Source organism: Pelophylax lessonae (assembly GCF_965119305.1).
Source record: "Pelophylax lessonae genome assembly, chromosome: 1".
Classification (NCBI taxonomy): domain Eukaryota; kingdom Metazoa; phylum Chordata; class Amphibia; order Anura; family Ranidae; genus Pelophylax; species Pelophylax lessonae.
In genome coordinates, this window is record NC_138768.1 from 556,860,543 (window position 1) to 556,884,199 (window position 23,657).

At 43.5% G+C, this 23,657-nt stretch overlaps 1 protein-coding gene across 1 annotated transcript in view; it reads right to left on the reverse strand.

Annotated features, from left to right (window-relative positions):
- LOC309548329 (rho guanine nucleotide exchange factor 18-like) overlaps nt 1-23,657 on the reverse strand; it is a 176,289-nt gene that overhangs the window by 77,023 nt on the left and 75,609 nt on the right. Inside the window, exons 8-11 of the mRNA XM_082248268.1 lie at nt 21,905-22,030; nt 8,027-8,144; nt 6,227-6,475; nt 4,958-5,034 (exon numbers count right to left, since the gene is read on the reverse strand). Of these exons, the coding sequence (XP_082104394.1) occupies nt 4,958-5,034; nt 6,227-6,475; nt 8,027-8,144; nt 21,905-22,030 (570 nt within the window). The remainder of the gene's footprint in view (nt 1-4,957; nt 5,035-6,226; nt 6,476-8,026; nt 8,145-21,904; nt 22,031-23,657) is intronic.

Below are 23,657 nucleotides of genomic sequence, written 5' to 3' on the forward strand. Positions count from 1 at the left end.
ACGCCGTTAAAGCCAGCGACTGTAAAGCAGGATGGAAGATCGGCCCTTGAGACAAAAGATCTTCCCTGAGAGGAAGTCCCCAAGGAGCATCGGCAACCAACCTTACCAGATCTGCATGCCAAGACCGGCGAGGCCAGTCTGGGGCCACCAGAATCCCTTCCACCTATATTCAGCGCAGAAGCCTTGGTAGAAGTTTCAGAGGAGGAAACGCATAGATCAGAGGATACTGACCCCCAAGGAGCCACCAGTGCTTCTGTGGCGTCGGCCAGAGGATCCCGAGACCTGGCTACCAACAGTGTACCTTCTTGTTGAGCCGAAAAACGAACAGGTCTACATCGGGTGTCCCCCACCGGACACACAACAGGTGACACACCTCCGGGTGCAGGGACCATTCCCCCTGATCCAACACCAAACGACTCAAGTAATCCGTCTGCCAGTTCTCCACTCCGGGTATATGCATGACGGAGAGAGCTTGAACAAAATTTTTTGCCCCTATTAAGATCTCGGCCACCTCCCGGGCCTGCCAGGACACTCTTGGTGCCCCCTCTTTGATTGACGTAAACCAAGGCGCGGCATTGTCTGATTGAATCCGAAGTGGACAACCCTGCAGACAATTTGTCCAGTGACTCAAGCAAAGCTTTATCGCTCTGAGTTCCAGAATATTGATCGGAAGTCTAGACTCTTGGACACACAGCTTTCCAAGTACCCCCCCAGCCAGACAGGCTGGCATCCGTGGATACCACGATCCAATACAATGAAGGAAGGGCTTGCTCTGACGCAGTGCAAAGGAACAGAGCCACCACAGAAGGGCACTTCTTGCGTTTTGACTCAACCGAATCAGATTGTCTAAAGATTTTGGATCCTTGTTCCACTTGACAAGAATACCCCTTTGCAGAGGTCTCGTGTGGAACTGAGCAAACTGAACTGCCCGAAGGTAGACCCCCATCAGACCTAGAGCTTACATGCAAGTACGCAATGAGGACAGAGTGCTGGATAAAAGCAACCGAATCGCCCTCTGCAACCTTTGCAGCTTCTCCAGGGGAAGAAACACCCTCGCAGAGGCTGAGTCCAGGGTCAGTCCGAGATAAACCATTTTGGAGGCTGGGACCAGAGCAGATTTTCTGAAATTGATGGTCCAACCAAACTCTTGCAGAATCCGTACAGTGATTGACAGATTGCCCACCAGAACGGAGTGGGGGTCTGCTCTTAAGAGGAGATCGTCCAGGTACCCTAGTACCGCAATCCCCCGCTGCCATAGTAATGGCAATACCAGAGTCAACACGTTGGTAATTGATAATGTTCCTCTCCTACAGTGAAGCAAAGAAAACGCTGGTGTCCAGCGTAAATAGGGATGTGCAGATACGAGTCCTCGATATCGATAGAGGCCAAAAAGTCCCCTTGGTGTAGGAACGCCACTACCATGCGAATAGACTTCATTTGAAACCTCTGTATCTGCACAAAGCGATTCAGAGCCTTGAGGTCCAGAATTGGACACACTTTCCCTTCTTTCCTGGGAACAGTAAACAGGTTTGAATAAAGCCCTTGAAAGCGTTCCCGAGAGGGAACCGGTACAAACACCCTTTGCGACAGCAGATCTTGTACTGCCTCTCGTAGATCCCCTAACCGATCTGAAGATAGGCATAGATTGGATGGGAAGAATCTGTCTGACGGCTGAGACCTGAATTCGATCTTGTAACCCAGCTCGTGGGCCCATTTGACCTGAATCAGGGAGGTACCTGGTTCCGGACAGAAAACAAAGAAGGCTCTGTCTGCATGAAGGCTACCCCTTCATGCAGACAGAGATTTGTCCGCAGATCTGGAGGGGCCTGTTCTCGGCTTACCCGACCAAGAAATCTTTCTTTACAAAAAGAAATGTACAATGTGAAAATTGCCCTTGTGATATTACAAGAATCTCCGATTTCTCTTTCTACACAGCTACTAATTTTGACACCAAATATGTAATTTGTCTGAAAAATAAATGAGGTGTCTGCTACTGGCATTCTTTATGATTGTTACTTTTTATTGCATGCATGTGTCCATTTTATAATTAGGCATAAACCCCTGGATTATCTGTAATTACATAATTCTGATTGCACAAATCGAGATAGAAATGTAACATGGTTCTATAATTTCAGTTCTTAAACCAGTCCAATATCCAACCAAATAAACACACTGAGGCCAATTCATTAAGAAAAATATGCACTTGCGTCTGTTTCCCCACCTAATGTGCCAGTGCTGAGCAATGCAAATGTACAGCGCTACGTTCTCAGCTATGGGAGCTCAAGGATGATAAATACAAGTCTATTATGCAAACCTAAAAGTGTGCAATTGCATACAAAAATGTTTGTAGATATCTTCAATTATGTCCTTTACAGTGGCTAGTGGTGGTAGGATATCAATCTTGAAATAAGTTTTTTTTTCAAAAACCCAAAAGCTTATTTAGAGCTTATTTAAATGTGCAGTGTTGTGTACCGCTGATTACTTTTTAGAGCTATCGGACAGGTGGTTTAAAGGTGATACAGTAGGTTGTCTCCTGCATGCTCGTGTTCACCAGTGAAAGCCCCCAGCATCACGTGCAATACACATGATTGCCAGGCTGTTGCGGCAGGCATTCACTTGAATGAGCCACATTCGGTGGCAGTTCCATCTGCCAAATGCGACTTGCTGTATAATTTATGCCACACTGTGTAAAGCACAGCATTGCAGCTGTGGCAATTACTACCCTCTCCAGCCACCATTGCACAGTTTAGGTGGCTAGTCGGGTGCGGATAATACCCCAGCTCAACTGCCTATTTTTACTGCTCCCAAATGCCAGTGGTAGTGAGGCCTTTACCACTTGCTGACCGCCCTGGCAGCTGTGTGCAGGATCACGTATATTTAGGTGATCTTGCACTTCCGCCTGCAGGAGGCGCATTTGGAACCCCCAGATGACCTAAAAGGCTTGGGTCCTTTCTCCTGCATGCCGAAGGCACCGTCTGAGTGCTGAAAAATAAGGGCTCCGTCTATTACGCGGTGACTTGCCCTTAGCGGATAGAGGAAGACTTCCCACCTGTGAGTCCTTTGATCAGTTCATCCAACAAAGACCCAAATAGGCGGTCCCCCGTAAAGGGGAGATCTGATAGAGCCTTTTTAGAAGCCTAATATGCACACCAGCTTTTTAGCCACACCATGCATGGTTACCATTATTGCGTTCAGAACAACTCCACTGACTCGAAACAATTTTTGTCACAGTAGGTGGGAAAAGGGAGTACCTTACAGATTTTAGGGGACCAGCTCTCCCCCCCCCCCCATGTTAAAAATTTTCTGCACCAATACAGTCAGTGCATCCACCAGCGCCCTTGCATGCGCATTAAAAAAAAAAAAAAGGGATAATCCTCACCGCAAAGCACCCGAAGTGCGTGGACGCAGACCCATTAGAGTTGCTATATGCTAAGCTCACCCTGAGAACATAACAAGCAGGGGAGGTCGCCGATCACAGTCCCATGAGGAGATGCCGGCTAAAGTTCCACGAAAAGACCCCTATTAGGCCTAAGGGTCATCCACCATAAATGATATAAAGGGACATAGCCCCCTATAAAGGGGAAGAGGGGGCCTGCTGTGATGCAGACACGTAGGCAGAGTACCCCTACACAACAATGCCCCCACGGTGCCCCCCCCCTGTTCAAGGGGGGCGCCAGGCAGTCCATATGTCCACCCCCCTGAGGGGGGGGGGGGCGTAAACGCCCATCTGCTACTCTATCACCCCGGTCAGCAGCTCAAACAGCCTGGTCAGCAGCTTGGACAGCCAGCCATGAGTAGGCAGCGAGTTGGGGCCAAAAGACCACCGTGACTGTTAGAGGGGCTGGGGGAATGGAAGGGAACCCGGTGGTTCGACCAACCCAAGGAGGGGCCCACGTCCACCCCGAGACCGCAAGAGCTATGAGGGGACACTACTCACCATACCAATGACAATCGGGTGGGCACCACTTAGGACAGACTACCTCTCAACTCGGGGTGGGGGTGCTGATGGCCAAGGGGCATGCTGCGACTCAGGCCAAACAAGGTCGTGTGCGTCCCAGCGAGGTGTTTCACTCGTGGGCCAGCCCCCGTCCATGAGGCTCTGTAATGGCGAGGCCTAGCGTGAGGCTATAACCTGCACATGCTCACTGGCCGGACTGGAAGGCCTTAAGGGTCTAGGATATCCAGAGCAAAACCCAGTCCGGCTGTTGATTGCAGTTCTCTCAGGAACATAGCTAGCTAAAACATTTTAATTTTACCAAAGGTTCCCTTTAAAATAAAAAAACAAGTCCCAGCCGGGAACTAGGTCCTACTCCTAAACTAGGCAGAAACAAACTGAATCCTATAGCAGAGTGAGTGGGTGTATGCCTTCAGGGACTGCCCCATAGGCGTGGTAAAGTTTTTTTCCTGCCTAGTGTCCTACTCCTGTAGGGGGCAGCATAACCCAATGGTTAAGAAGAATATGGAGCTGCGTCTGTCAATGAACGATAGAGAAAATGTTGATTTTAACATGTGTGATAAAGGTTAAAAACTGCCACTGGCAGCAAGCGGTTAAAAGTCATGTTTTATGAAATAACTTTCTACTATAATACATTTAACCTGAAATAACTATGCATACAGTAACAGAAAGCTAAACTTGATTTGAAATGTTATGTGAAATACTGTAATGGCAATAATACCTAACAATGCAATAAAAGATCTTTAAGGAAGTGGGCTCAATGTAGTTTTTAACTACATCCAATCTGGATAAGTTTGAAAGCATCACATCTACCACCAACGGGGGGGGGGGGGGATTGAATGGAGTACTAATGTTAGGATTTTGATAACACTGCTTTACAACACTTGAACAATGGAAAAGCAAAACAAAAATATGACAAGTTGGTACAAAATGTTAAAAAAATGACTCAAAATTAGATACATTTTAAAGAATGAAGCTTGTTCTATGACCTAACACACTTACCACAGAAGAAAATATATACTTTTGATCCTTCTCTTGAAGCAGCAGCAGTACATCAGTCAATAAAACGGCCAAGATATCTATACACCAAGAAGCAAGTATTAAAAAAAAAAAAAAGAAAAAAAATTGATTACAAATCAGAATCTTTAGTAATATTGCATTCAGCGTAAATAAGTAATGCTTTAAACTTTGCTAGCTTCCAAAGGGACTTTGTTGGTAGTTTTATCAGCTATCTAAACAGCTGAGACCTTTCGGGCTGTTTATTGCTAACAATTAGAAAAGCGGATTTTTCAATTAAGGGTAAGGCATATTCCACATTTAAAAAAGTAAATAAATAAATACAAAATGCAACCATATTAAAAAAAAAAAAAGTGCACTTGTTAATTATTTTTTTGCATTTGAGCCTGCAAAGCACTGCAACCACATTCAGTGAATCGCAGGTTTAACGCAAAGGCTTCTGTAGACTGTTCTCCAGCCCCAGATCCAGACAGAGGCAGGAATCTTCAATTAAATTGATAATTACGAGTCCCTCGGCCAGTGGCAGATGAGACATGTAGTCTATTGGTGCCATGCACTATGCCAAATTTAAAATTAAGCAGGAGCCTGTGGGGAGATGCACCCTGTGATTCAGTTAGGTGGGGGGGGGGGGGGGTTCAGCACTGGGGAATGGCACTACATAACACCCTTAATATAGGCATAACAACGATCATACGAAACTATTGTCAACACTTCAATAATAATCTAAAATCCAAATTGGTGCAACCAGGTACCCCTTTAAAAATAGGTTACTGTTACTGTTATTATTGTATGCTCCAAGTCTATACTCCTCAAATGGAAATCTGCTCAGGTCCCTAATTTGGACTTCTGGAAGTCTGTTGTTAATAAAATGGTGCCATTGTATAAATTCACTTACGAGTCTAGAGGATACCCCAACAAAATATCTATGGTATGGGACATTTGGACAGAGTCCAATGACACTGTAGCCTCAGTGGCAACACCCCAATAGTTAGCACCAAGTTGCTCTCATTTACAGATATAGGTTATTTCACTGTACTGTGGAAATATGTTCTCCTACCAGCATTGTCGGGTAAGGTCACCTTCGGCATTGGTTGCCAACCATTTGAGTTTTGTGTGCTTTGTTTTGTGTTCCTAAACCTGGTTATGCCCAATAGGCTTAGTTTTGTATACTTTACCTTTTATATTCAATAAAAAGAATTTACAAAATAAATAAATAGGTCACTATAAAAGAAAAATCTATTTTTTCCCACATACCTTTCAATCTTCCTGAAGCAGTCTTCCAATAAAGCATTCCATCAAGAAGAAGTTGCCGGTTTTCCATGTTATGCTTCCTAAACGTCATCCCGCTCTTTAATTTAACAGAGGATTTTGGCTCCATTTTGGCTATGATTTCACTCAAACGTTGTCCCTTCTCACTCCTATGAACGCACATATCTACTTCTGTGATGGTTTCCTTTATGAGTGTAAGAGCCTGAGTCAATGCTTCATAGTCCTCGGTCCCTTCTAGGTAAATCCATAAAAACAAGAAATACATAGCTAAACATGAAACAAAATCTATTAAACCTAAAACAAATGTATATGTTCTACAGAAATGAAAATTTAAAAAAAAGAAAAAACAAACACTGACTAAATTAAAGAAAATTGTAGCTGTAAAGTATTAAGAGCACTGTAAAAACAAAGATAGTGCAGTGCACTGGTGGGATTCTGACACTATGCAATAATTACAATGTGCAAATGCAGTTGAGTGCGAAAATTACACCGCCTTTTTTTTTAACCACTTACTTACCGCTGGACATACAACTTCCTGGGCTTTAAGTGGGAATATCTGAATGATGCCTGCAGCTATTCAGATATTTTTTTTTAGTTAGCGATCCCCTTGCACAAGAACACCAATCATAGTGGCTGTTCAGCCGCTTGATCGTAATACAGGTGGCGGGAGGTGACAGCCCCCCTCCAGTGCTTCTACCTGCTCGCCCGTGCGACCAGCGAGCCAGAGAAGGAATCCGCCGATGCCAGAAGTACACCATAGAAAATACCAAGGACTAGATGGTCCCTGGCAGTCTCTAGGACTCTCGGAGGCCCGGGCCTTATGACGTAACGTGCAGCCTAGCAGTTGTAAATACTGTCGTGATCTTGGCTGCATAGCCGAGATAGTTTTCTTAAATTTGTTTTTATTTTAGGCTTTTCAGCCTGTAGGAGAGATTTGAGGTCCTATTGACCCCAGACCTTTCCATAAAGAGGACCTGTCAGGCACTATTCCTATTACAAGGGATGTTTACGTTCCTTGTAATAGGAAAAAAAGTGATAAAAAAAAATAAAGGGAAAGTGTAAAATAAAATAAAATAAGCAAAAAAAATAAAAATTTAAAGTGCCCCTGCACACAAAAGTGAACATATACGTATGTCGTGGCCACATATGTAAATGCCGTTCAATCCATACATGTGAAGTATCGCCACGAATGTTAGAGCAAGAGCAACAATTCTAGCCCAAGACCTCCTCTGTAACTCTAAACTGGTAACCTGTAAAAAATTTTAAAGCGTTGCCTATGGAGATTTTTTGGTACCGAAGTTTGGCGCCATTCCACGAGTGTGCACAATTTTAAAGCGTGACATGTTAGGTATCTATATACTTGGCGCAATATCATCTTTCACATTATACAAAAAAATTGGGCTAATTTTAGTGGGGGTTCTTTTAATTCATAAAACTGTTTCCCCCCCAAAAAAAAACATGTTTGAAAAATTGGTGCGCAAATACTTTGTAACATAAAAAGTTGCAATGACTGCCAATTTATTCCCTAGGGTCTCTGCTAAAAAAAAAAAAAAAAAATTTTTATTTATATATATATATATATATATATATATATATATATATATATATATATATACACACACACACACGTGTGTGTATATATTTATATATATATATATATATATATATATATATATATATAATGTTTGGGGGTTCAGAGTAATTTTCTAGCAAAAAATAATGATTTTTTACACGTAAAAATAAAGAATACGTGAAATAGGAATACACTGAGCGTATTTGTCCTACCTTCTGTGTTTTGAATGATCCTCTCCACAAGGACTGGATATTTTGTAATCCTCTGTGTAACCAAGAGTATACACTCAGGGACTCCCAGGCGCCTCACAATAGAGGAGTTACCTATTTTCTGTTCAAATAAACAAAGTATAAACCTAAATATCCTACAAAATTTTATTGCCTACTCATACAAGGAGTAAAAGCCAAGTGATGATGAACAAAGAAAAAATTACATAATTCATAGTTTATTTACAGTTATTTTGTATTCTGTACTCCATTTACTTCTATTACGTTACTATATATGGAGTTTTGGACAACATAATAGGACTACTTAAAATAGAACTATGGGAGAAAAAAAAAAATTACATACAGCATGATACAGTCTGTCACTACATATGACAGAGCAGTTTTTATTTTCTGGAGTCCCCTATAACAGAGTTTAATTACCTGTTGATCTTGACAATGGATCCCTGTTCATTTTCCCACTTCCTGTAACAGGCCAAGCTGTCCAGCAAAAGTGGACACAGGGTTGGGGGAAAAAAATGTGATTTTGGTTTACCTGTAAAATCATTTTCTTGGTGTACATCACAGGTCACGGGGTATCAAAAACCCCAAGTCCAAAAACGTTAGGACGCTGTGTAAAATCTACATAAAAACAGAATGCAAGTGTTTACAAATCGCATAAACCCACATTTTATTCACAATAGAAAACCTATCAAATGTTTAAACTGAGAAAATGTACCATTTTAAGAAAGAAAAAAAAAAAAAAACAGTAACGGTTATAAAGGTGGTTTTGAAATTGATGGTAGCAACAAGTCTAAAGTTGGGACAGGGCCATATTTACCAAAGTATAGCATCCCTACCTATTTTAAGAACTCTGTAAACATTTGGGGACAGAGGAGACCAGTTGCTGGAGTTTTGGGAGAGGAATGTTGTCCCATTCTTGGCATCCAATATTGCATTTTGGCCTTGTCCCTTGTGCACAGAGATTTCTCCAGATTCTTAGACGTTTGATGATATGTACTATAGATGATACATCTAGTCTTTGCAATTTTACATTAAGGAACATTATTCTGAAATTGTTTGCCAATTTTTAGACAGTTTTTCATAGATTAGTGAACCTTTGTCCATCTCTACTTCTGAGACACTGACTCTCTGAGATGCTCTTGTTAAACCCAATCAAATTACTGATCTGTTACCAAGTAACCCAATTAGTTACAATGTTTCTTCTGCTTAACCACTTACCTTGCCAGCTTTTTGTTGCCCTGGACCACATTTTTTTTAGACGTTCTGCTGCAATCAATTTCAAAACTAAACCCCCCTAGATTTTTTTTTTTCTTAAATTGGTACATTTTCTCATTTTAAACATTTAATGTGTTTACTACTTTCTATTGTTAATAAATGATAGGTTTATGAGATTTGCAAATCATTGTACTGTATTCTGTTTTTATACACATAGCATCCCAACTGTTTTGGAAGTGGGGTTGTATTAAATTGGTACATTTTCTCAGTTTAAATATGTGTTTACTACTTTGTATTGTTAATAAATGATAGGTTTATTAGATTTTCAAATCATTGTATTCTGTTTTTATACAGATAGCATCCCAACTTTTTTGGAAGTGGGGTTGTTTAATACATTATTTTATAAGAGGTATTGCTGCCACAATCAGGTGACTAGACACTGGCATAGAGACAAGAAATCCCCTCCCAGGCATAATTCCTCCCAATTAGGCAAGGCTCCAGTTTTTGTAGCAAGTTATAAGCCAGAAAGGCAAGGGGTTGGATCCCTGTGTCCTGTGATGTACTCCAACAAAAAGATTTTACAGGTAAACCAAAAATCCAATATTCGTTTTTGTACATGCCAGGACACAAGGTATATTCATCTCCATTAAGGAACATGTTCCAAAACAATGAATATGAGGAGAGGCAAACCAGAAAAGCGAACAGGCCCCAGACAACTAAAACAGAAGAGGCTATAAACATCCTGTAGCAGCCCACAAAACTTGCCGACCAAAGGTGGCATCCTCAGCAGCTCAAATATCCACGTGGTAAAAGTTTGTAAAAGCATAAATGGAAGATCAGGTAGCTGCTTTACAAACTTGAGCTACTAATGCCTAGTAGAATGAACCGTCCCTGAACATGGTGGAACTTTCTCCTTCAGAAAGAAGCTTGTGACAAAAGCTGCTAGAGCCAACAAAAAATGGTAGATCTAGAAGCTGCATTAGCCCACCTTCAGCAAGCATCAAGAGGGAAACAGACGGATGAATTTTAATAAGATTTCACGTTATACTTGACAGCACAAAGCACAGCCAAGGTGTGAAGAGTGCTGCCATCTGAGACTTAGGACAAAAAGGAAACATAATAGGGTTGATTTACTAAAACCTGAGAGTGCAAAATTTGGTGCAGCTCTGACTAGAAACCCATCAGCTTTCAGTTTTTTTTTTTTTTTTTTGTCAAAGCTTAATTGAACAAGTTTAAGTTAGAAGCTGATTGGCTACCATGCAGAGCTGCACTAGATTTTGCACCCTCCAATTTTAGTAAATCAACCACAATGTCCTGGTTGAGATGGAACAACCAACCAACTCAGTTACAAAAACAACAAAGGACAGCTGAAGCAGTAGAACAACCTTGACATGCTGAAAGAGCAGGAACGGTTCCTTACAGGAAAGAGCAGCCAATTCTGAAACACTGAGACGAAGTAATGTCAACCTGAAAAATAATATTCCAATTCTAATGAATATCACAGATGAGATTAAACATAATTTCTGCAACACAGAAAGTACCAAGCTGATGTCCCACGGAGTGAACAGTCAACCAATGGAACAATACAAGTGATACCTTTCACAAAGACACACAATAGGTCTCTGAAAGAAGACCACCAAGGCTGAAATGTGACCCATGATTGTACTCAAGGCCAGTACCAGACCAACTCCAGACTAGAGAAAAGCCAGTGTGTGAACTATGACATACTTGTGAAAACCCCTAGTCTTACACTAAGCAAAATAAGTTTCCAAGTCCTGTGGTAAACCTTCTTTGAAGTTGCCTTCTGAGCCTTCAGTAGGATAAAAATGACCGAATTAGACTCTCCTGTCTCTCTGGACTCTGGCTTAAACAGCCGTGCCAATAAAATCAGCAACTGTAAAGGAGAATGGAAGATTGCACATTGCCACAGGAGGTCCAGATGATCCAGAAGGGTCCAAGAGTCTTGAGAAGACATTCTTACATCATCAGAATACCGAGTCCTCCAGGGCCAAGCTGGGTGATCAGAATCACTTGTAAAACTTCCTCTTAAATCCTGCTAAGGCGGCTAGGTAGAAGCTGTAACTGCAGGAAGACATAGATTAGCAAGTCCTGGTGTCACCAAAGCATCCAATGCAAATGCTCAAAGATCCCTGGTTTTGGGAACAAACCTGTCCACTTTTACATTGAACCTGGATGACAGAGAAGCTATGGTAGCTGTGGGTTACCACATCATCAAAAGAGCTCCTCGAACCCTTCTGGGAGAAGATCCTACTCCCTCAGACAGGTGCTGATGGCTGAGAAAATCCACCTGCCACTTTTCTATACTTTCTTCTGGGCCACTCTTATGGGGAGGCCTGCAGCTAAACTGACCAATGTAGCAGGGCAAGGCCCATCGCCCTCAATTCCAAGATGTAGAAGGGCAAAGACATTTTCTGCAGTGACCAAGTCCCCTGAACTGAGAGATTGTCCAGAGCACCACTCTAGCCTCGCAAGCTGGTGTCCGTTGTCGGGACCCTTAAAGATGGGGAGAGAAATGATTTTCCAATCTCCAGCATCTGTGAAAAGATCCACTAATCCGGGGGACAATCTCCTGCTAGGGAGTAACACTGGGGAATCGAGCGACTGTGCCCTCCTTTCCCTTGCAATCAAAACACTGTGTTGGAGGGGTCTGAAATTAAACTGGGCAAGGACACAGTCTCAAGAAGGGTACAATCTTACCAAGAACAATCATGAAAAGGTAAAGTGAGGGATTTGACAGCATCTTAAGAAAGTCTACCTCGGAGCAAGACACTTGTCCGGAGAGAGTGCACCCTAGGAGACAAATTGGTCTCCAGAAGTGAAGTAGATTACTCAGAAGTAGGTCACCCAGGTATCCTAGAACGGTAACACCAAGGGAACTGAGGAGTCCCAGGACTGGAGCCAGGACCTTGGTGAACACACTGGGAGCAATGGACAGGGCAAATGGCAGACCAACAAAATGAAATCCTCCAATCCTACACCTGAAGACAGAGAAACTTTCAGTGAGTTAGGATCATGTAGATAAGCATCCATGGTATCTACTGATGCCAGTAAAATCTCCATACTGGAGTGAGGTCAATTCACCTGTGGAAACTCGTTGAGTCTCTTGTCTTACCGTAAAATCCTTTTCTCTGATGTTCATTGACGGACACAGCTCCGGAATCTTCTTGACCATTGGGTTACGCTGCCCCCTACAGGAGTAGGACACTAGGCAGGGAAAAAAAAAAAATTTACGCCTATGGGGCAGTCGCAGGGATATACTCCCCCCTCCCTGCTATAGGCACTCAGTTTTGTTGCAAGCAGTGTCAGAAGAAAAATAACCCAACTCGATAGGGGTGGGTGCTGTGTTTGTCAATGAACATCAGAGAAAAAGATTTCAAAAGTAGGACAAAAATCCAATTTCACTCTTTCGTTCATTGAAGGACACAGCTCCAGAATCTTCTTGACCATTGGGATGTCCCAAAGCAGTGTCAAACATGAGGGGTGGGAAGAAAAAAAAAAAAAAGCAGAAAAAATTCCCAAAGGCTAAACCTAACCAACCAACCAGGTAATATGGCACTCAACCAGGAACAACTGGAGCTCACCTGAAAAAAACAAACATACACTCTCAAAGAGGACTAGTCCTCTCAAACAGCAGCCTGCAAAACCTTGCGGCCAAAAGCAGCATCCGCAGATGCCAGCACATCTACTTTGTAAAATTTTGTGTAAGTGTGCACAAAAGACCATGTGGCCGCCTGGCAAACCTGCATCACTGACGCCTGATGGTGGAAGGATAGAGAGGCACTAAATGCCCACGTAAAGTGCACCTTAACAGGGGAAGGAGGAACCTGACCCTTAATTGAATAGGCATGCACAACCGTCTGTCTGATATATCTGGAAATGGACCCGGCCTGCCACTTGCAAGGTCCATCCGTAAGAACAAAGTGAGTCTGATTTCCTAAACGACTCGGTTGCCACCCTGATCGCCCGAACCACATCCAGAGAATGCAAGGCAATCTCATAGGACACTTAGGCTTAGGAGACAGGGAAGGCAACACAATGTCTTCATTCAGGTGGAAACCAGAGACAACCTTAGGAAGGAACCACTGACAAGGGCAAAGCGCCACTTTATCCCTGTGAACCACCAAGTAAGGTGAACGACAAGGCAAAGGTGCCAGCTCTGACACCCTGTGTGCAGAAGTAATAGGCACCAAGAAGGCTACCTTCTGGGACAATGTAAGCAGAGGAACTCCGCAAATATTTTCGAAAGGCGGTTGCTGAAGAACCTAAAGTTGAGATCCCGGGAAAACGGAGACCGCACTAGGGGAGCCTAGTGGCAAACCCCCTGAACAAAGGTGCAAACCAAAGAATGCATAGGCAAAGGACGTTGAAAGAAAAATCGCCAAGGCCGAAACCTGGCTCTTGATGGTACCCAAGGCCAGGCGCTGTTCCACGCCTCTTTAGAGGAACACCAAAATTCGATCCACCGAAAAAGAACGGGGCGAAACCCCCAGAGACTTACACCACGCAATGTACGACTTCCAGACGCAATGGTAAATCTTCCCAGAGGTAGATTTTCTAGAGTTCAACAGTGTGGGAGTCAGACAACCCCCTATCCTTCAGCACCTGGCTTTCAACAGCCAAGCCGTTAAAACCAGCGACTGTAAAGCAGGATGGAAGATCGGCCCTTGAGCCAATAGGTCTTCCCTAAAAGGGAGTCTCCAAAGGGACATCGGCGACCAGCCGCACTAGATCCGCGCACCAAGACCGGCAGAGAGCGAAGCCACCAAATCAGGGACCCTCTCGTACCCCAGCTCAACAGAATCAAAATGTCTAGAGACTGTGGATTCTTGTCCCACTTGGCAAGAATCTCTCTGCAGAGGTCTCATGTGGAACCACCTCGAAGGTAGACACCATTAGGCCCAGCACCCACATGCAAGTCCTGAGAGACGACCGACTGCTGAACAACAGAAGTCGAATTGCATCCTGCAGCTTCTGGAGTTTGTCCAGTGGAATTAACACCCTGGCTTAGGCCGAGTCCAGGTTCAGACACAGATAGTCATACTTGGTGGAAGGAAGCAGAGCAGACTTCTGGAAATTCAACGTCCATCCGAACTCCTGCAGAGTCAGCACAGTGACTTTCAGTTTGTCCTTTAGATTTAATAGAAATCCTGAAAACATTCTTCTGAAAGAACTGGTACAACCAATCCTTGTTGTGAATGAAATTGGTGCAAGGTGGTAATTATACTTGTAATTTTTTGGTATGAAGCTGGCAGATTGGAAGGAAAAAAGCTAGGAAGGGGGAAGAGAAACTATTCTGTAACCCATTGGAATGATAGTTTAAACACAGAGGTTAAGAACATCTCGAACAACAACAGATGTCCCAAACACCAAGGTATGTTCAACATCAAATGGCATGCGTTTCTTTCCAGCATGTTCAGAAGACCAAGCTTTTAGCCACAGAATCCAGCACTTATGCACAGAGATTAGAAGGATTCTTAAAACTTGGTAAGTTACATTCTCATGAGCAAAAACACGGCACCTGCTGTAATTGATTTAAGAGAGCAGAGTCCTCAAAAACAGGTTCCTAGTCTATGTTTATCATTTTAAACAGTTGGTAATACTCTAGCAAATAGACATGGCAGCAATTTCCGGCTGCAGGGCTAGATCCGCAAGAGCAAAAAAGGCCTTTAAAAGGGCTTCAAAACACCTAACAGAATCCTTAAAGGAGGTAACATCCTCATTACAAATTGGAAGGGATTTATTAAGAAGTGAAATTACAGGAACCACGATCAGAATGAACCATTTCTTTTTTCATTTTTTTCTTCAATGGGATATACAAGGGGCGTTCGAGACAAACCGGGGAGTTTATATAATAAAAAATTTCAAGGAGTGGAAACTGCATTTTTTTTTTAATATACTCCCCTGCTACATTTATACACTTATCTCAGCAATTAACTAATGTCTGGAAAGCTTCAGCATAGAAAGATTTGTCAGTATGCCTGAAGCATCCCACTGCTTCACTGCCTCATCAGGGCTGAAATGCTGACCTCCAAGGAACTTTATTAGGTGTCCAAACAGGTTGAAATCACTTGGAGCGAGTTCCGGGCTGTAAGGGGGATATGGCAATACCTCAAACAAGCAGTAGGAGCTTCTGCGCTGTCCTGGAGAAACAAGACGCTCTTAGGGTTTAAACCAGGTAGTTTTTTCTGCAAATGCGTACGCACATCACTCAGAACACAAAAGTAATATTCACTGCTGATAGTGGCACCACCGCGAAGAAAATCCACATGAATATCACCATGTTTGTCCCAGAAAACACTTGCCATCATTTTACCTGCAGATGCAATTGCTCTAAATTTTTCCTTCACAAGAAGTTTCATCACCACAAGCTGTTACATGCACGCATTAACACTGTTGTCTGCCATCTTGGTTAATGGTCTCTAGGCTGGCCCCACAACGTGCACTGCATATCAGTAACAGCACACACTTGTCCCTTACTACTGAGTAGTGCCGCCACATTGGCATCAGTTTTTATACCTGTAAAATAAAAGTCCCACCTTGACATGAACGCCCCTCATAAATCAATAAAAATGTAGGAAGAGTATAAACCTTTTAAAGGGCAAAGAAAGTCCTCAAAGGGCACAATTAATACTTTCCTCCATATCTTCAAGTAAAGGAAGTTCTGCTTCTGATTTCTGAAGAAGGACAGGGAGAAAAGAAGACATAATATTTTTGGCCTCTGAAACTGAAGCTTCCAGAAGTTAAGAAACTTTTCTGAAGTCGTCAAATACAATGGCAGAGAAATCCGCTTTTGTCAGACAGGCAGCATGGTGTGTGCCTGAGATGAAGCTAGAATAGGATGAGCAGAGCAGTGTCAATATGGGAAAAAGCTCCGGAACTAGGGAACAGCTAGCAACCTGAGCGGCGTTTTGTGCTTCCTGTAGGCTGTAAGCACAACGCAAGCTATTTTTGCCTTTAATCCTAGCTTCCTTAAGCCTGTGATCTGCCATTGCTAGTGAGAGGATCACTAGTGGGGTACTCATAGTTCAGGAATCTGAAATGGAAGGTATTTTGGGTGTTCAAAGAAGGAGCAACTATAAGCCAAGCACCAACCAACCTCCTGCAGCTGTCTCTATAGAAAAGCCTCTCTCAACAGGTGCCATTGCAAAAAGCTTAAAAATTGCCAACTAATGCAGGCAGGAAAATGAAGCCTTTTTTTTTTATTTACCACAGAGCCACATGTAAGTACTTGTCCATGTCAGTTTTAAACACCAATAAAGAATTCCAAGCTCTGGCGCTGCTCAGGGCTAGTGGCCCACCTTCTACCAACTGATGACATCATCATTACTAAGGACACATTGTGCGCCCAAACAGCATCCTTGGTTGTCGTTCCTCGGCCTCTGTCAGACAGTGCTGGGGCCACAAGTAAATGTGTGAAAAAAGAAACCGAGGGAGAAGGGTCGGTAAGAGCTGCATATGGAATCCTCAAGCAGTCAGATGTTGACAGAAGATTCAGATTAAAAAAATTCAAAGGTTTAAAAGAGGGGAAAAAAATACTTCTTTGGAAGAGAACGAGCCCATCACCTAAAAGTGGAGCCTCACAGAGTGGGCAGGGTTTTATGGGTACACTCATGCCTAGAGTTCAAGGCGTGTTTCGTATTGTACGATTAATATTAATATTAACTGTGATAGACGGGATTCAAAAAAACCAACTTTTGTGTTAAGGCTAAATGATGGGCTGCATTAGAAATGCCATCTATAATTTTACCCATTGGTAAACCTTAAAGGACACTTGAGAGAAATATAAGGCTGCCAATGGCTGACCTGATTTTTTTAAAAGGCTGTGCATGTGGATGCATGTGGATGACCCTCAGCATGACCAGAGGGTCATGCTGACCCTCTGGCTTTAAAGCTTTGTATGTAACAAGTAAGCAGGCAGGAGATCCAATGTTATTCATCACTTGCATGCTTGGTTTAAGTTTCAAGCTTCGTTCACATGTGGGCATAGTGGATAGCGGGCAGAATCACCGCGATTCTGCCCGCGATCCGGAAATCATTGCAAATCGTGGGACGCCTGTGCGATGCCCATTATTTGCAATGGCACCCCAAACGCTGTGCGATGTTGCCGCGATTCGGCAGGCGAAAATCGCGCAAACAGAATCGCGGGACTCAGGACGCCCAAAAAAAAGGTACAAGAGCTTCTTTTGTGCACAGACGTCCCGCGATTTGCAATGATTTCCGGATCGCGGGCAGAATGTAGACGTGAATGTAGCCTAAAACTCAAGTTTTTCAAACCAGAGACAGCTAGTCACCTAGACACCTAGAATTCTCAGAAGGAGGTCGACAGTGGCAGCCTGGTATTGCTTTCATCACAACTTCATATTAGCAATATATTTACTGTATAAGTGGGATCTCAGCACCACTAAAAGGATGACCTGTGACTGTAAGACAACCCTAAAAAAAGACTTATTTCTTCTGACTAAAAACAAACCTATCGTCTGCATGAATAAAAAATGATGTGAAACAGTTTTTATAGCTGACACACACAGCTAGTTGGAAATCTCATGTTTGTTTAGTTTTACAGCTGTGTTGATAATTGCAATTCAGTTATGTCATGGTCAAAGTCATTTCCTGTGGTGTTAATTTAATTTTTCTTTCAATCATTTAAAAAAAAACAAAAAATAGTGACTTCCATAAATATTGTATAGCAAAAAGGTGCTATAAACATTGAAAAATACATAAACACATATTAGTCCCAACAGTCCACACAAAGTGCTCTAGTGCATCTTAATATTTTTCAATATTTTCTGCACCATATAACAAAAGTGCTCTGTCACCACCAGGTGAAATATTCCTTCACCTCAGGGCAAGACCCTCAAAAGGGCCAACACAGCCTAATGGCAATCAATCCTGTACATCAGATAGTGGGTCCTCTGCTCACTTCCTCGAATGATAGAACTTCCCCAAATGGGACGACACTCATAATAAAGGAAACAATCTCCAATAGTTCAGTATTGTGGTAAACTTCCCTGGAGGTCTGATTGTGTCAGAATTTTTGTGCTAAGAGCGGTACATTGTTTTGCATTGAAATATGTTGTTTTATATCTTAGGCCTGTAATTCTTAGGAATAACTCACTTAAATCTGTCTAAACAAGAGTCTAGTAGACATCCCGGGTATGATAAAGTTTGAAACACGAAATCATAAATTATAATGTAGAAATAATAAAAATTCATCAAATTTTTAATTGTTTTTGAAGTAGAGAATCGGCACTCTGACATGACTGTGCCAAAGAATAGAATGGCAAGTAATGTATTGGTTGTCCAATACCACTTCTGCAGGGGTTTCCCGACCACTCCCTGAAGAATGATTAGGCCCAGAAATTTCCAAATGTCATCTTTGGTCACTGGTTCCCACTTTCTGCATCTTGCAAACTTCCGATGCGTAGCGCATTGTTGCTCTTTGTACCGGTTTGTCTCGGTAACTATTTTTTCAATAACCTAATCGGTCAGAAATAATTGTAGGTATGCCAAGGGGTTGTCACGGTCAACGTCAATTTTCATACCAGGTGCTCCAGTAAATGGGAATCTTGGGGGCGCTGCCTGATCCTTACCGCAGTTAATAGAGCATCAAGTTCGCACATCACTGAGCTCAGTCGCAGAATCGTCGCTGTTGTCACTTTTAGTACCTGATGAAGAATTTTCCCACGAATCGCTATCGCTCAGTTCTTCAAATATTTCCAATTCACTGTCGCAGTTTTCCAGTTAGTCCAAAAGCGTTTTTTAGCTAAAAGAATGCTTTTTGGACGCCATGGACGTTATCAATTTTCCAGGCACAAAGTACCGCAAAAAATACAGGCAGGGCACTGGTAAAGCCACTAGGTGAAATGGCATGATACAAAGTTGTATTTGTAATAGATTCAGGGTTCATACACATTTTCACCAATAAAATTCCATGACTTTTCCATGACTTCAAGTAAATATTCATGACCTAATGTTTCATGAAATGTCTATGTATACATGTTAAATAAGAAGAAAATCTATGTCACACCCAGCATATTTTTACTAAAATAAATGACAATCTTTGTAGTGTACAGTACCTCTGCAGTTAGGGTTTAGGTTCTGGATACAGCGTGACTCAAAATGGTCCCTTGTTTTACAGTGGATGAGATGGAAGCACCGCTGCCGCAGCTGGGAGCCGGTGTCACTTCAGGCGCACGGGTGAAAAAGCCAGCGATCGGGTTGGAAGCTGTTAAGATGCAGCTGCAGACTGGTGCTTTACACCTTTAGCGTGGCTAGACAGCGCTGCCTCTCCCATGTTCGAAATGTCAAACGTTTTACGACACACACTGTACATTTAGCGGACATGATACAGGAGGTGGTCAGAGACCGCAGACATGATACAGGAGGTGGTCAGAGACCGCAGACATGATACAGGAGGTGGTCAGAGACCGCAGACATGATACAGGAGGTGGTCAGAGACCGCAGACATGATACAGGAGGTGGTCAGAGACCGCAGACATGATACAGGAGGTGGTCAGAGCGCAGACATGATACAGGAGGTGGTCAGAGACCGCAGACATGATACAGGAGGTGGTCAGAGATCGCAGACATGATACAGGAGGTGGTCAGAGACCGCAGACATGATACAGGAGGTGGTCAGAGACCGCAGACATGATACAGGAGGTGGTCAGAGACCGCAGACATGATACAGAAGGTGGTCAGAGACCGCAGACATGATACATGAGGTGGTCAGAGACCGCAGACATGATACAGGTGGTGTTCAGAGACCGCAGACATGATACAGGAGGTGGTCAGAGACCGCAGACATGATACAGGAGGTGGTCAGAGACCGCAGACATGATACAGGAGGTGGTCAGAGACCGCAGACATGATACAGGAGGTGGTCAGAGACCGCAGACATGATACAGGAGGTGGTCAGAGACCGCAGACATGATACAGGAGGTGGTCAGAGACCGCAGACAAGATACAGGAGGTGGTCAGAGACCACAGACATGATACAGGAGGTGGTCAGAGACTGCAGACATGATACAGGAGGTGTATGGGCAGTTTGCCCTACTCTCAGTCACTGGCCAGCAGCAGCCGAGGAGATGATCGTGAACCAATCACTGGCAGCAGGGATGGCCGGCCGCGGTTTGCCTGGAGACACTGTGACTGGCCAGCAGCAGCAATAACAGCCGGGAGATAACAAACCAATCACAGGCAGCGGAAGCGTCACTGGAGGGCAGGCCGGCCGCATGAACGCGATGACGCGGGGGTGCAGTAACTGAAACGGTTACCGCCCCCTTCCGCGTCATCATCACGTTCATGCGGCCGGCCCGCCCTCCAGTGACGCTTCCGCTGCCTGTGATTGGTTTATCTCCCGGCTGTTATTGCTGCTGCTGGCCAGTCACATCCAGGCAAACCGCGGCCAGCTCTGCCCGCTGCCAGTGATTGGTTCACGATCATCTCCTTGGCTGCTGCTGGCCAGTGACAGCGCACGGGCATACCCCGGACCCGGAAGGCAAATAGTATGTGGCACTGGCAATAATTTATTAAACATTACGAAATAAAATAATAAATTAAACTTTAAGCATCCGCTCCCCGCGGCTCCCCGCTCCTCCCCAGCATATATTTCCATGACTTTTCCAAAACCTTAGTGGAATCCTAAGTTTCCATTACCTTTCCAGGCCTGGAAAGTGTCATCTCCAAATTCCAAAACTTTTCCAGGTTTTCAAGGACCGTTCGAACCCTGCAGATTACACTGTATTGTGTCATTTTTTTTTTTTTTTTATATTCCGCCGGTTCCACCCCCCTGCGACCCGACACTTGCAGGAAAGGGAACCGGAAGAAGGTGCCGTCATCGGCCGAACACGCAGTGGGGGGACGGCTGGAGGATGGCTGGGGAGGACGGCGGGGGATTGCAGAGGAAGGTGAGTTTGATTCTGGGGTAATCCCGAGTGTGGCTCAGGGTTACCGCTTTTGGCACTGAATATTAACCCCGAACCACACTCGGAAATATCGCTAGGGAGGTTAAAATGCATAGGAGAATACCAGCCAAGCTTAAGGGAATGCACTCACATTTATTCAGTTTAAAACAAGCAATATGATTTAACAAAGTAACAAGGTCTCACATCATCCAGATCAAGTAATAATTTATTTACCCAATAAGTGTTTATGTATTTTTCAATGTGTCAATGTTTATAGCACAGGAGTTTGTTAACTTATGGAAGTCACTATTTTTTGTTTTTTTCCAATTGATTGAAAGATTGATTGTTCACTATTGGGCAGCACTATCACAACTTTTTCCTTTACTGATTGCACTGTATGTGGGAACACATTTAGTGATAGCAGCAGCCTCACGTTATATACAAGTGGCAGCACACAACATCTTTATTATTTTTTGACAAATTTTATATTTTTCTACTCTCACAATATATCTAGATCTCTAGTCTTATATAGTGCACATTCAATTTCTGTATAAACAGATGACAGAACAACCAATAAGCAGTCCCAATGTCATTTTTGTTCCAGAGCGGATTCCAGTCACATACACACTCTGCCATTGAGATCAATGAACCTACATGCCAAATAATATATATTATAAAATAATATCTTTGTGCAAAAAAATAGGGTGTATTCATTCCTCACCTTCATGAGGTTCTGAAACTTCTTATTTTCTCTCATCAGGAACTTGTAGTAACTAACTGCTCTATTGTGCTGACTACAGAACACACCATATTTGTCCTTCATTCTTGCACCAGTGTCACCTGAGAACTGAAAATAACCAGAATTAAAAAAACAAAAATCGGTACGTGACAAAAAATAAATGAATGCTCATGTATAACAAAATGGATTAGGGAAAAAAAAAACAAAAAAAAAAAACTTAGCTGTCATAAACAAGTCATGTTCTAATTGTGAAAATACCTATTAAACTATATTACTTATTAAACTTAACATATTAAACCTCTAAAAGCTATCCAAAAATTACATGTCTAACCGAAATGTACTTATCTATGGAGGTGACACACTGTCACCCTAGGACAGGAATTTTTAGGTCTATGGGACACCTTCTACCCTCTCCTTATCTTTATACTGCATTGAACAGGGTGCCTTTTCTCAGTTATTAATTCTCTCCACATTTCTCTCAGCCTTGCTTGGCCCGATGCACTGCACATTGACAGCACAGAGATTTGGTACCCTGCCTGTACACTAACAGTACTGTGACAATGTGCCATGCCTGTACACTGACAGCACTGTGACACTGTACCATGCCTGTACACTGACAGCACTGTGGCACTGTACCATGCCTGTACACTGACAGCACTGTGGCTGTACGCTGCCTGTTACACTGTGCCCTGCTTTACCATGGACACCATCTGTACTTATGGAATGACAGCACTGTCACTTCCTGTCCTTCCTGTAACACTGGCAGCACTGTCCCTCCTTCTCTGTACCCAGTGTCCAGCACACCCCCTGCAGCCCAGCAAAGACCTGGCAGACTTGTGTTTCTCTTCCAAGCTCTAATCTGGGTAACTACAGCACAAGGGTGACTTCACAGAGCAGGGGGTCACAATCACAGTGCTGCAAGACAGGACTGCAATTCCCTAATCTCTGACGTAGGGGCAGACCCAGCACACATCGACAGGGAAGGGACAGTCTCTGGGTTCCTGATTGCCACCCTCTCCTGTGGAGCGATTTACTAAGGTAATCATTTCCACCATAGGCTGTGCTTACTTCTAATCCCAGCCATGTAGGGGAGGAACGTACATAGTCTGGGGTATAAAAGGCACTCATTGATCCAACCAGCCTCAGGTTATTTTATATAGCAATGTCCCTTCAATGCACTACGTCACCCCCCCCCCCCCCCCAAAGATGCAGACACAGCAATTCCACCTTACATCATCCATAGAGAACCCGGCGACAGGATGACACTCACTCATTAGTTGAACCTACAGTCAGACACCAACAGGAATCCCCAGGGGATGGGCCTGATTCAACCCACTACCAACGTGGCCAGCACAGGCTGCTGGCTCTCAAGGAGTCTCTCCTCAGCTCTGCAAACAAGATGCGAGTGAAAGGTGCGGGGGGTGGCGAGAGGAGACTGGAGAGGGAGACACCAAGTATCGGAGTGAGACACTTGGAGAATAGACTAGGCGGACAAGGGTCATTATTTCAGGCTGCCCTAACAGTACACAGCGAGAGATTCACACCATGCAACGTACGACTTCCAGACACGATGGTAAATCTTCTTAGAGGTAGATTTCCCAGCTTTCAACAAGGTAAGAATCACTGAGTCAGACAACCCCCTATTCTTCAGCACCTGGCTTTCAACAGCCAAGCCGTTAAAGCCAGAGACTGTAAAGCTGGATGGAAGATCGGCCCTTGGGCCAACAGGTCTTCC